Raw genomic sequence first — 14,662 nt, forward strand, 5'->3', positions numbered from 1 at the left:
ACTCCTTTTCCCACCATACAGGTTAAGGTTAAGACGCGTGTCTGTCATCAATCATTGTGATAGGTTTCGGTGGCCGTGTGTCTCTCATCCATCACACTGATAGGTTTCTGTGGCTGTGTAGCTGTCACCTTCAGAGCCGGGGGTAATTAATAACCCCACAAACTGAGTTAACAACTTAACCTGTTCCACGATCCTGCTGTTTTAATGACAGTTGCTAGTGGTTAGCGCCTAGTTAGCCCCAGCTAATAGCCAGAGGCTCAGGTTTTTGGATTTGTATGTGTTTTTTTGAATGTTTCACTTTTTCTCCCTCTATGTGAGGTTGTGTGTGTGCGTGGGAAGGGGTAGTGAGTCCATTACTTAGAAACCTGTTTTATTCCGGCTGTCTGCTAGCTGGGAGAGAGAGAGAGCGAGAGAGAGCGAGAGAGAGAGAGAGAGAGAGAGAGAGAGAGAGAGAGAGAGAGAGAGAGAGAGAGAGCGAGAGAGAGAGGGAGAGAGAGAGAGAGCGAGAGACAGAGACAGAGACAGAGACAGAGACAGAGACAGAGACAGAGACAGAGACAGAGACACAGAGAGAGAGAGAGAGAGAGAGAGAGAGAGAGAGAGAGAGAGAGAGAGAGAGAGAGAGAGAGAGGGAGAGAGAGAGAGAGAGGGAGAGGGAGAGAGGGAGAGAGGGAGAGAGGGAGAGAGAGAGAGAGAGAGAGAGAGAGAGAGAGAGAGAGAGAGAGAGAGAGAGAGAGAGAGAGAGAGAGAGAGATAGAGAGAGAGAGAGAGAGAGAGAGAGAGAGAGAGAGAGAGAGAGAGAGAGAGAACCCAAACTGTTGCAACAAACTTGGAAGCACAGAATCATCTAGAATGTCATTGTATGCTGTAGCATTAAGATTTACCTTCACTGGAACTAAGGGGCCTAGCCCAGACCATGAAAAACAACCCCAGAGCATTATTAATTATCCACCAAACTTTACAGTTGGCAAGGACAGACAATTTTTACTGATACGCGCTTCAGCACTCGGCATTCCCATTCGGTGAGCTTGTGTGGCCTACCACTACGCGGCTGAGCAGTTGTTGCTTCTAGACGTTTCCACGGTCACTTTACAGTTGACCGGGGCAGATCTAGCAGGGCAGACATTTTATGAAATGACTTGTTGGGAAGGTGGTAACTTATGACAGTGCCACATTGAAAGTCACTGAGCTCTTCAATAAGGCCATTCTACTGTCAATGGTTGTCTATGGAGATTGCATGGCGGTCTGCTCATTTTTATACACCTGTCAGCAACAGGAGTGGCTGAAATAGCAAAATCCACTCATTTGAAGAGGTGTCCACATACTTTTGTATATATAGTGAAGTTTGAAAATAACATGCTGGCTCTTTAAGGTAGAGGAAAGAAGGAGATTCTCTCTTTGCCCTCAGGTTTGAAAACAGATCGCTTTGTTGTGAAAGAAAAGGCTTTGTGAGAACGCCTCAGTCCCCTTCAGAAGAACACTCACTGTCTGTTAGGACTGAGACAAGAGCCACTGAATTTCAGAACCAAAAGAAAACAAAGCATTTGGAAGAAAGGGGGAAACGATATAGTTTGAACTTGATTATTTTTCGGTATAAAGGAAGCAATTGTTCTGTCTGGGAAAGCCCAGTTTATGTGTGTTTAGCGTGTTGCATTCTTGGGTTTTGGCTGGCTATTCATGGGGTTCTTTCGTTCTTTCTATCATGCTTTATGTCTCGGGTGTATAGGAAGCTTTGTTGTGTGGCCTGGTAAGTGGGTATCTGCCATGGTTTGCGTGCGGGTCAGTTGATGAAGTTTTAGTAGCTGGATGTGTGAGCTAGTGTATTTCAGTAGGCTACTGTGGAGGATATTGTGGGCTATTTGAAGACTAATGTGCAGGTAGTTGTCATTGTGTGGAGGACATTGTTGAGTTTATAGTCGGTGGATGTGTAGGTAGTTAGTTGTCATTGTATCGCCAGCTTTTGTGTGGTTTTTGCAGATGGCCGTTTTGTTTTGAACAGATGTTTTCCACTTTCCCATCGTCTCACACGGTGAGCCCAATTCACCAACACAATCCCCACCACCCCGACAAAATGACTCGTTAACTCTCAGAAGCCCCCTCTCCTTATCCCACACCCCCACATGTGCTTCAGCTTACAGACAACACAGAGAGAGGAGAGAGGGGTGAGGAAGGGTGACAAAGAAAAGACTAAAGCAATAGAGAAGGGTTGAATGAGTGAAAGAAGCGAGAGGAATGAAGGGAGGAATGCGATGTCCCAGTCGATTCCATTTTGAGCCATTCCAGAATAGAACAGTAAGTCATCAGTCCCTTTGATCTCCCGGCACCAAGATCTGGCACCTGACAAAAACCTACCGCTCTGAAAGGAGGCATGGGGAGAGAGAGGAGGAGTAGGGACATGAGGAAAAGGAAATGGGGATATAGAGAAAAATACTATTACAGAGGGAAGGTTGTGTGAATGCTAATGGAGAATCAGACGATATAATGAAGGCTCCTTACCTAGCCCAGCCCAGCCCAGCCCAGCCCAGCCCAGCCCAGCCCAGCCCATATGACTTCCTCTGAATGTCTCTGTGTGTGTGGCTGTTAATGTTTGCGTGCATGTTGGTCATGGCCGGTCTGGGCAGTGATACATCCATGTGGTCTTAAGGGAGATTCCTTAGTAAATCCTCAGTTGTTCAGACCACCCAGCATTGTGGTCTCTCTCTCTCTCTCTCTCTCTCTCTCTCTCTCTCTCTCTCTCTCTCTCTCTCTCTCTCTCTCTCTCTCTCTCTCTCTCTCTCTCTCTCTCTCTCTCTCTCTCTCTCTCTCTCTCTCTCTCTCTCTCTCTCTCTCTCTCTCTCTCTCTCTCTCTCTCACACACACTCACACTCACTCTCACACACACACACACACACACACACACACACACACACACACACACACACACACACACACACACACACACACACACACACACACACACACACACACACACACACACACACACACACACACACACACACAAAGAAACTCCTAATGGGAAGCAAATTCCCTAGCTTTACTAGGATTTCACCCTCTCTTCCTAGTGCCTTTTCCTATCCGCAGGGCAAGAAACCATTATAAACACTTCTCTATGTTGACATACCCTTTCAAACTATTTCCAAGATGCAAAATCCAGACCACAAATGACGATGCCAACCAATCTCTATGTCAAAGGGGGATTTTGAGGGTTTTCAAATAATTCTGTTGAAGAATAAGGCAGGGTGTATTTGGTAGTGGAGGTCACCTTAGGGCAGATTGATTATCACAGAGTAATAAACTCCTCAGCCGTGCACAGTGTGAGCTGGATCTCTCCTTTATCATTACACAGAGGCCATGGCTCAAAGACCCAGAAGCATGGACCTCAATTAACTCTCCCCCCAGCTTTCAGTGAGGGGTGATCATTCTAAACCAGCTGGACTTCCCCCGTGCCTCCCCTGGTCAGCTTCCTGGTCATAGCACATTGACAAAACCCCCTCCTAAACGTGACGTTTCTCTTAAAACTCTCAAAACAGTCACAACCCCTCAACACAATACCCGTCCCTGTCGTGCCTCTGTGACGCATTTTGGCGTTAAAGATTGTCAAAGATCCTGAACGGATAGAGAGATAACACAAAGCACCTTCCATTTTAATCCTCTACTCTGTCTTCCACTGTGAGAACAAGACTAGTGGCTCTCCTCTCCTCTAACCCCTGCCGGCGTGAATCAAAGAGGACCTTAGCGCTGAGCGTTAGCTGGTGAAGCGGCAGGGATTGGGTCTGATTGATTGGGAGGGGATGTGGAGATAAAGACTCAGCAGGTAGCAAGCAGCAAGCTGTACTGGGCTGGGCTGGGCTGGGCTGGCCTGTACTGGGCTGGGCTGTGCTGTGCTGGGCTGTACTGGGCTGGGCTGTGCTGTGCTATGCTGTACTGGGCTGTGCTGGGCTGTACTGGGCTGGTCTGTGCTGTACTGGGCTGTGCTGGGCTGAGCTGTGCTGGGCTGTACTGGGCTGGGCTGTGCTGTACTGGGCTGGGCTGTACTGGGCTGTGCTGTGCTGGGCTGGGCAGTGCTGGGCTGGGCTGGGCTGGGCTGGGCTGAGCTGGGCTGGGCTGTGCTGTGCTGGGCTGGGCTGTGCTGGGCTGTACTGGGCTGGGCTGTGCTGAGCTGGGTTGTGCTGGGCTGTGCTGGGCTGTGCTGAGCTGGGCTGTGCTGGGCTGTGCTGTACTGGGCTGGGCTGTGCTGGGCTGTGCTGAGCTGGGCTGTGCTGGGTTGTGCTGTACTGGGCTGGGCTGTGCTGAGCTGGGGTGTGCTGAGCTGGGCTGTGCTGTGCTGGGCTGTGCTGGGCTGTGCTGGGCTGTGGGATACCAAAGGCTATGCTAGTCCTGTGGCTAGCTGATGTTAACGGGGGAGGGAGAGGAAGACACACAGGGACAGGAGCCCAGTTTCATTATTGTGGCGCAGAGTAAGGGATTTCCCTCACTTTTTGGGGTTTGTGGACTTTCTTGTGTGTGGGTAGGTGTGTGTGTGTTCCTTGTGTGTGTGAGAGTCTGTGTGAAAAGGCATGAGTTTGAGTTAGCGTGGTGGATGCATGCGGGACTTTGAACACTACTCAAAGTGTTTGTGTGTCTTGTCTCATGAATTTATGAATATGGATTTACAAATTCATGCCTTTGAATGCCTTTTTGGGACTGATGGACTGATGGACCCAGCGTTGTATAAAACACTCAGATAATTACACACTTTCATTCTACAGGGAAATGATTCCACACACACGCACGCACGCACGCACACGCACTCACACACACACACACAAGGGCTAGGGCTACTTCCGCTCAGAGACTGACCCTGCATCCATGCCATGCACCAGTAAGTGTACACGCATGCGCGCACGCACACACATGCGCACACACACACACACACACACACACACACACACACACACACACACACACACACACACACACACACACACACACACACACACACACACACACACACACACACACACACACACACACACACACACACACACACACACACACACACACACACATCCCAGAGTTCAATGCTAGGGGCCAATGCCATTTGCTGGTCCTGCCAAGGACTCAGTGATTGACAGGATATTTGGCCCAATCGGTATCCTGGCTGTCTGAACCGCACCTCTCACAGATTCCATCTTTTGTCCTCCTCTTCTGGTCCAGTGCTCTTGGGTGAAATGGAACCCTCTAGACTTCCCAGATATTATGGAAACCGGTACAGTAGAGAGGAACTCCTTGAAAGCCGAGATCTCAGATTTAGCTGTCAATCAAGAGGAAAGGGTAGCACCAACCTTCACCATAATCAGAAAAGTGTAACCTAGGTTACAATTTGAGGCATTTGTAGTGTAGTGTAGGCCTTATGGACTGAGAACCTGGCTCAGAGGAGACACTGGGCCAAACGAGGTGACATTTGTTTGTTAATTGTGTTGGAACGCCCATGGCGTTGCGTACATTGCACATTGCAGCCCTGCCAATAAAGCATAGTTTAATTCTAGAGAGGGAGGAGGGGCGGTTCTGTGATATTTTCTGTAACTCTTGTATGGTAACTTCTCTCTATATTATTCTGATGAAAGCCAGCCACAGGGCATTGGTGAAATGTCAGGGTTTGAGAGGAGAGATGGGTAGAGCTGGAGAAAATGAAAGAAGATAGAAACCTCAGTCAGCTTGTTGAATCGCCCAACAAGAGAAGGAGAAATAGAAAGCCAGAAAGAGATAGATATGATTGACAGAGAGCAGCATTACACAGTGGTTTTACTATCTTGTAGTGTGTACTCCCTGTGAGTGTTCTATGATCCCTGCCGACTGACTTTGTCTCTCTCGCTATCTGTGTTCTTACAGCCTGTAAGATTGGCTACTACCGTGCCCTGGCCACAGACGGTGCCTGCTCCAAGTGTCCTCTCCACAGCTACTCTGTCAGAGAGGGATCCACATCCTGTGCCTGTGACAAGGGCTACTTCCGCTCAGAGACTGACCCTGCATCCATGCCATGCACCAGTAAGTGTACACGCATGCGTGCACGCACGCACGCACGCACGCACACACACACACACACACACACACACACACACACACACACACACACACACACACACACACACACACACACACACACACACACACACACACACACACACACACACACACACACACACACACACACACACACACACACACACACTAACACAGTGGTTGCACACACAGCTGGTGTTTAATAGTTGCATTCTGATTCCAGGTGGTACTTAGTGATCACTCAATGTGACAAAGAACTAATGAGGAAACACTGCATCCAAGATTCATTCTTCCACCAGAGAGAGAGAGCGATAGGGAAGGAGAGAGAGAGAGCAATAGGGAAGGAGAGAGAGAGAGCGATAGGGAAGGAGAGAGAGAGCGATAGGGAAAGAGAGAGAGAGAGAGCGATAGGGAAGGAGAGAGAGCGATGGGGAAGGAGAGAGTGAGAGCGATAGGGAAGGAGAGAGAGCGATGGGGAAGGAGAGAGTGAGAGCGATGGGGAAGGAGAGAGAGAGAGCGATAGGGAAGGAGAGAGAGAGCGATAGGGAAGGAGAGAGAGAGCGATAGGGAAGGAGAGAGAGAGCGATAGGGAAGGAGAGAGAGAGAGCGATAGGGAAGGAGAGAGAGAGCGATAGGGAAGGAGAGAGAGAGCGATAGGGAAGGAGAGAGAGAGAGCGATAGGGAAGGAGAGAGAGAGAGCGATGGGGAAGGAGAGAGAGAGAGCGATAGGGAAGGAGAGAGAGAGCGATGGGGAAGGAGAGAGAGAGAGCGATAGGGAAGGAGAGAGAGAGAGCGATAGGGAAGGAGAGAGAGAGAGCGATAGGGGGAAGGAGAGAGAGAGAGAGAGAGCGATGGGGAAGGAGAGAGAGAGAGCGATAGGGAAGGAAGGAGAGGGAGAGAGAGAGCGATAGGGAAGGAGAGAGAGAGAGCGATAGGGAAGGAGAGAGAGAGAGCGATAGGGAAGGAGAGAGAGAGCGATGGGGAAGGAGAGAGAGAGAGCGATAGGGAAGGAGATAGGGAGGAGAGAGAGAGCGATAGGGAAGGAGAGAGAGAGAGCGATAGGGGAAGGAGAGAGAGAGAGATAGGGAAGGAGAGAGAGAGCGATAGGGAAGGAGAGAGAGAGAGCGATAGGGAAGGAGAGAGAGAGAGCGATAGGGAAGGAGAGAGAGAGAGCGATAGGGAAGGAGAGAGAGAGCGATAGGGAAGGAGAGAGAGAGCGATAGGGAAGGAGAGAGAGAGAGCGATAGGGAAGGAGAGAGAGAGCGATAGGGAAGGAGAGAGAGAGAGATAGGGAAGGGAGAGAGAGAGAGGGAAGGGGAGAGGGAGAGAGAGCGATAGGGAAGGAGAGAGAGAGAGCGATAGGGAAGAGAGAGGGGAGAGAGAGTGAGAGGAGAGAGAGAGATAGGGAAGGAGAGAGAGAGATAGGGAAGGAGAGAGAGAGGGGAAGGAGAGAGAGAGCGATAGGGAAGGAGAGAGAGAGTGATAGGAGAGAGAGAGTGATAGGGAAGAGAGGAGAGAGGGAAGAGAGAGCGATAGGGAAGGAGAGAGAGAGCGATAGGGAAGGAGAGAGAGAGTGATAGGGAAGGAGAGAGAGAGTGATAGGGAAGGAGAGAGAGAGTGATAGGGAAGGAGAGAGACAGTGATAGGGAAGGAGAGAGAGAGTGATAGGGATGGAGAGAGAGAGTGATAGGGAAGGAGAGAGTGATAGGGAAGGAGAGAGTGATAGGGAAGGAGAGAGACAGTGATAGGGAAGGAGACAGAGTGATAGGGAAGGAGAGAGAGAGAGTGATAGGGAAGGAGAGAGACAGAGTGATAGGGAAGGAGAGAGACAGTGATAGGGAAGGAGAGATACAGTGATAGGGAAGGAGAGAGATAGTGATAGGGAAGGAGAGAGACAGTGATAGGGAAGGAGACAGAGTGATAGGGAAGGAGAGAGACAGTGATAGGGAAGGAGAGAGAGAGTGATAGGGAAGGAGAGAGACAGTGATAGGAGAGAGAGACAGTGATAGGGAAGGAGACAGAGTGATAGGGAAGGAGAGAGACAGTGATAGGAGAGAGAGACAGTGATAGGGAAGGAGACAGAGTGATAGGGAAGGAGAGAGACAGTGATAGGGAATGAGACAGAGTGATAGGGAAGGAGAGAGACAGTGATAGGAGAGAGAGACAGAGTGATAGGGAAGGAGAGAGACAGTGATAGGAGAGAGAGACAGTGATAGGGAAGGAGACAGAGTGATAGGGAAGGAGACAGAGTGATAGGGAAGGAGAGAGAGTGATAGGGAAGGAGACAGAGTGATAGGGAAGGAGAGAGAGAGAGTGATAGGGAAGGAGAGAGACAGAGTGATAGGGAAGGAGAGAGACAGTGATAGGGAAGGAGAGATAGAGTGATAGGGAAGGAGAGAGATAGTGATAGGGAAGGAGAGAGACAGTGATAGGGAAGGAGACAGAGTGATAGGGAAGGAGAGAGAGAGTGATAGGGAAGGAGAGAGAGAGTGATAGGGAAGGAGAGAGACAGTGATAGGGAAGGAGAGAGAGAGTGATAGGGATGGAGAGAGAGAGTGATAGGGAAGGAGAGAGTGATAGGGAAGGAGAGAGTGATAGGGAAGGAGAGAGACAGTGATAGGGAAGGAGACAGAGTGATAGGGAAGGAGAGAGAGAGAGTGATAGGGAAGGAGAGATAGGGAAGGAGAGAGACAGTGATAGGGAAGGAGATAGGGAAGATAGTGATAGGGAAGGAGAGAGACAGTGATAGGGAAGGAGACAGAGTGATAGGGAAGGAGAGAGACAGTGATAGGGAAGGAGAGAGAGAGTGATAGGGAAGGAGAGAGACAGTGATAGGAGAGAGAGACAGTGATAGGGAAGGAGACAGAGTGATAGGGAAGGAGAGAGACAGTGATAGGAGAGAGAGACAGTGATAGGGAAGGAGACAGAGTGATAGGGAAGGAGAGACAGTGATAGGAGAGAGAGACAGTGATAGGGAATGAGACAGAGTGATAGGGAAGGAGAGAGACAGTGATAGGAGAGAGAGACAGAGTGATAGGGAAGGAGAGAGACAGTGATAGGAGAGAGAGACAGTGATAGGGAAGGAGACAGAGTGATAGGGAAGGAGACAGAGTGATAGGGAAGGAGACAGAGTGATAGGGAAGGAGAGAGAGTGATAGGGAAGGAGACAGAGTGATAGGAGAGAGAGATAGTGATAGGGAAGGAGACAGAGTGATAGGGAAGGAGAGAGACAGTGATAGGAGAGAGAGAGAGTGATAGGAGAGAGAGATAGTGATAGGGAAGGAGACAGAGTGATAGGAGAGAGAGATAGTGATAGGGAAGGAGACAGAGTGATAGGAGAGAGAGATAGTGATAGGGAAGGAGACAGAGTGATAGGATAGAGAGATAGTGATAGGGAAGGAGACAGAGTGATAGGGCAGGAGAGAGACAGTGATAGGAGAGAGAGAGTGATAGGGAAGGAGACAGAGTGATAGGGAAGGAGAGAGACAGTGATAGGAGAGAGAGAGTGATAGGGAAGGAGACAGAGTGATAGGGAAGGAGAGAGACAGTGATAGGAGAGAGAGAGAGTGATAGGGAAGGAGACAGAGTGATAGGGAAGGAGAGAGACAGTGATAGGAGAGAGAGAGAGTGATAGGGAAGGAGAGAGACAGTGATAGGAGAGAGAGATAGTGATAGGGAAGGAGACAGAGTGATAGGGAAGGAGAGAGACAGTGATAGTAGAGAGAGAGTGATAGGGAAGGAGAGAGACAGTGATAGGAGAGAGAGAGAGTGATAGGGAAGGAGACAGAGTGATAGGGAAGGAGAGAGACAGTGATAGCAGAGAGAGATAGTGATAGGGAAGGAGAGAGACAGTGATAGGAGAGAGAGAGAGTGATAGGGAAGGAGACAGAGTGATAGGGAAGGAGAGAGACAGTGATAGGAGAGAGAGATAGTGATAGGGAAGGAGACAGAGTGATAGGGAAGGAGAGAGAGAGTGATAGGAGAGAGAGATAGTGATAGGGAAAGAGAGAGACAGTGATAGGAGAGAGAGAGAGAGTGATAGGGAAGGAGACAGAGTGATAGGGAAGGAGAGAGAGAGTGATAGGAGAGAGAGATAGTGATAGGGAAAGAGAGAGACAGTGATAGGAGAGAGAGAGTGATAGGGAAGGAGAGAGACAGTGATAGGAGAGAGACAGATTGATAGGGAAGGAGAGAGACAGTGATAGGAGAGAGACAGAGTGATAGGGAAGGAGAGAGAGAGTGATAGGAGAGAGAGATAGTGATAGGGAAGGAGACAGAGTGATAGGGAAGGAGAGAGAGAGTGATAGGAGAGAGAGATAGTGATAGGGAAGGAGACAGAGTGATAGGGAAGGAGAGAGAGAGTGATAGGAGAGAGATAGGGAGAGACAGAGGATAGGAAGAGACAGAGTGATAGGGAAGGAGACAGAGTGATAGGGAAGGAGACAGAGTGATAGGGAAGGAGACAGAGTGATAGGGAAGGAGACAGAGTGATATGGAAGGAGACAGAGTGATAGGGAAGGAGACAGAGTGATAGGGAAGGAGACAGAGTGATAGGGAAGGAGAGAGACAGTGATAGGGAAGGAGAGAGACAGTGATAGGGAAGGAGAGAGACTGATAGGGAAGGAGAGAGACAGTGATAGGGAAGGAGAGAGACAGTGATAGGGAAGGAGAGAGACAGTGATAGGGAAGGAGAGAGACAGTGATAGGGAAGGAGAGAGACAGTGATAGGGAAGGAGAGAGACAGTGATAGGGAAGGAGATAGGGAGAGAGTGATAGGGAAGGAGAGAGAGTGATAGGGAAGGAGACAGACAGTGATAGGGAAGGAGAGAGAGAGTGATAGGGAAGGAGAGAGACAGTGATAGGGAAGGAGAGAGACAGTGATAGGGAAGGAGACAGAGTGATAGGGAAGGAGAGAGACAGTGATAGGAAGGAGAGAGACAGTGATAGGGAAGGAGACAGAGTGATAGGGAAGGAGAGAGACAGTGATAGGAAGGAGAGAGACAGTGATAGGGAATGAGACAGAGTGATAGGGAAGGAGAGAGACAGTGATAGGAAGGAGAGAGACAGAGTGATAGGGAAGGAGAGAGACAGTGATAGGAGAGAGAGACAGTGATAGGGAAGGAGACAGAGTGATAGGGAAGGAGACAGAGTGATAGGGAAGGAGACAGAGTGATAGGGAAGGAGAGAGAGTGATAGGGAAGGAGACAGAGTGATAGGAGAGAGAGATAGTGATAGGGAAGGAGACAGAGTGATAGGGAAGGAGAGAGACAGTGATAGGAGAGAGAGAGAGTGATAGGAGAGAGAGATAGTGATAGGGAAGGAGACAGAGTGATAGGGAAGGAGAGAGATAGTGATAGGGAAGGATACAGAGTGATAGGAGAGAGAGAGAGTGATAGGGAAGGAGACAGAGTGATAGGATAGAGAGATAGTGATAGGGAAGGAGACAGAGTGATAGGGAAGGAGAGAGACAGTGATAGGAGAGAGAGATAGGAGAGAGAGATGATAGGGAAGGAGACAGAGTGATAGGGAAGGAGAGAGACAGTGATAGGAGAGAGAGAGAGAGTGATAGGGAAGGAGACAGAGTGATAGGGAAGGAGAGAGACAGTGATAGGAGAGAGAGAGAGTGATAGGGAAGGAGACAGAGTGATAGGGAAGGAGAGAGACAGTGATAGTAGAGAGAGAGAGTGATAGGGAAGGGAGAGAGACAGTGATAGGAGAGAGAGAGTGATAGGGAAGGAGACAGAGTGATAGGGAAGGAGAGAGACAGTGATGGCAGAGAGAGAGAGTGATAGGGAAGGAGAGAGATAGTGATAGGAGAGAGAGAGAGAGAGTGATAGGGAAGGAGACAGAGTGATAGGGAAGGAGAGAGACAGTGATAGGAGAGAGAGATAGTGATAGGGAAGGAGACAGAGTGATAGGGAAGGAGAGAGAGAGTGATAGGGAGAGAGAGAGTGATAGGGAAAGAGAGAGACAGTGATAGGAGAGAGAGAGAGTGATAGGGAAGGAGACAGAGTGATAGGGAAGGAGAGAGAGAGTGATAGGAGAGAGAGACAGTGATAGGGAAAGAGAGAGACAGTGATAGGAGAGAGAGAGTGATAGGGAAGGAGAGAGACAGTGATAGGAGAGAGACAGAGTGATAGGGAAGGAGAGAGACAGTGATAGGAGAGAGACAGAGTGATAGGGAAGGAGAGAGAGAGAGTGATAGGGAAGGAGAGAGACAGTGATAGGGAAGGAGACAGAGTGATAGGGAAGGAGAGAGAGAGACAGAGTGATAGGAAGAGATAGATAGTGATAGGGAAGGAGACAGAGTGATAGGGAAGGAGAGAGAGAGTGATAGGAGAGAGAGAGAGTGATAGGAGAGAGAGAGAGTGATAGGGAAGGAGAGAGACAGAGTGATAGGGAAGGAGACAGAGTGATAGGGAAGGAGACAGAGTGATAGGGATGGAGACAGAGTGATAGGGAAGGAGACAGAGTGATATGGAAGGAGACAGAGTGATAGGGAAGGAGACAGAGTGATAGGGAAGGAGACAGAGTGATAGGGAAGGAGAGAGACAGTGATAGGGAAGGAGAGAGACAGTGATAGGGAAGGAGAGAGACTGATAGGGAAGGAGAGAGACAGTGATAGGGAAGGAGAGAGACAGTGATAGGGAAGGAGAGAGACAGTGATAGGGAAGGAGAGAGACAGTGATAGGGAAGGAGAGAGACAGTGATAGGGAAGGAGAGAGACAGTGATAGGGAAGGAGAGAGACAGTGATAGGGAAGGAGAGAGACAGTGATAGGGAAGGAGAGAGAGAGTGACAGGGAGAGGAGACAAATACAATGTATTCCTGTTTTTTTTCTTCAGACTTTCTAGGATGGCTTTTACTCAAAACACTGGTCGGGTATCTGTCTAGTAGGGTCTTTAGCCTACTGACAGGGTCTGATTTAGTAGTAGTTTCTAGTAGGGTCTGATTTAGTAGTAGTTTCTAGTAGGGTCTTTAACCTACTGGCAGGGTCTGATTTAGTAGTAGTTTCTAGTAGGGTCTTTAATCCTTTAATCTACTAGCAGGGTCTGATTTAGTAGTAGTTTCTAGTAGGGTCTTTAACCTACTGGTAGGGTCTGATTTAGTAGTAGTTTCTAGTAGGGTCTTTAATCCTTTAATCTACTAGCAGGGTCTGATTTAGTAGTAGTTTCTAGTAGGGTCTTTAACCTACTGGCAGGGTCTGATTTAGTAGTAGTTTCTAGTAGGGTCTTTAATCCTTTAATCTACTAGCAGGGTCTGATTTAGTAGTAGTTTCTAGTAGGGTCTTTAACCTACTGGCAGGGTCTGATTTAGTAGTAGTTTCTAGTAGGGTCTTTAATCCTTTAATCTACTAGCAGGGTCTGATTTAGTAGTAGTTTCTAGTAGGGTCTTTAACCTACTGGTAGGGTCTTATTTAGTAGTAGTTTCTAGTAGGGTCTTTAACCTACTGGTCGGGTCTGATTTAGTAGTAGTTTCTAGTAGGGTCTTTAATCCTTTAATCTACTAGCAGGGTCTGATTTAGTAGTAGTTTCTAGTAGGGTCTTTAACCTACTGGTAGGGACTTATTTAGTAGTAGTTTCTAGTAGGGTCTTTAATCTACTTTCTGATTTAGTAGTAGTTTCTAGTAGGGTCTTTAACCTACTGGTAGGGTCTTATTTAGTAGTAGTTTCTAGTAGGGTCTTTAACCTACTGGTCGGGTCTGATTTAGTAGTAGTTTCTAGTAGGGTCTTTAATCCTTTAATCTACTAGCAGGGTCTGATTTAGTAGTAGTTTCTAGTAGGGTCTTTAACCTACTGGCAGGGTCTGATTTAGTAGTAGTTTCTAGTAGGGTCTTTAATCCTTTAATCTACTAGCAGGGTCTGATTTAGTAGTAGTTTCTAGTAGGGTCTTTAACCTACTGGTAGGGTCTTATTTAGTAGTAGTTTCTAGTAGGGTCTTTAACCTACTGGTCGGGTCTGATTTAGTAGTAGTTTCTAGTAGGGTCTTTAACCTACTGGTAGGGTCTTATTTAGTAGTAGTTTCTAGTAGGGTCTTTAACCTACTGGTCGGGTCTGATTTAGTAGTAGTTTATAGTAGGGTCTTTAATCTACTGGTAGGGTCTTATTTAGTAGTAGTTTCTAGTAGGGTCTTTAATCTACTGGTCGGGTCTGATTTAGTAGTAGTTTCTAGTAGGGTCTTTAACCTACTGACAGGGTCTGATTTAGTAGTAGTTTCTAGTAGGGTCTTTAACCTACTGACAGGGTCTGATTTAGTAGTAGTTTCTAGTAGGGTCTTTAACCTACTGACAGGGTCTGATTTAGTAGTAGTTTCTAGTAGGGTCTTTAATCTACTGACAGGGTCTGATTTAGTAGTAGTTTCTAGTAGGGTCTTTAATCTACTGACAGGGTCTGATTTAGTAGTAGTTTCTAGTAGGGTCTTTAATCTACTGGTCGGGTCTGATTTAGTAGTAGTTTCTAGTAGGGTCTTTAACCTACTGACAGGGTCTGATTTAGTAGTAGTTTCTAGTAGGGTCTTTAACCTACTGACAGGGTCTGATTTAGTAGTAGTTTCTAGTAGGGTCTTTAACCTACTGACAGGGTCTGATTTAGTAGTAGTTTCTAGTAGGGTCTTTAATCTAC

The 14,662-nt window shown here is 48.0% G+C and overlaps 1 protein-coding gene across 2 annotated transcripts in view; it reads left to right on the forward strand.

Moving 5' to 3' along the window:
• Positions 1 to 14,662, forward strand: part of LOC124005484 (ephrin type-A receptor 4) — a 93,699-nt gene that overhangs the window by 31,479 nt on the left and 47,558 nt on the right. For both annotated transcript variants that reach the window (XM_046314786.1, XM_046314785.1), the window contains exon 4: positions 5,872 to 6,027. In XM_046314786.1, coding sequence (XP_046170742.1) covers positions 5,872 to 6,027 — 156 coding nt within the window. The remainder of the gene's footprint in view (positions 1 to 5,871; positions 6,028 to 14,662) is intronic.

Source organism: Oncorhynchus gorbuscha, linkage group LG19 (genome assembly GCF_021184085.1).
Source record: "Oncorhynchus gorbuscha isolate QuinsamMale2020 ecotype Even-year linkage group LG19, OgorEven_v1.0, whole genome shotgun sequence".
NCBI lineage: Eukaryota > Metazoa > Chordata > Actinopteri > Salmoniformes > Salmonidae > Oncorhynchus > Oncorhynchus gorbuscha.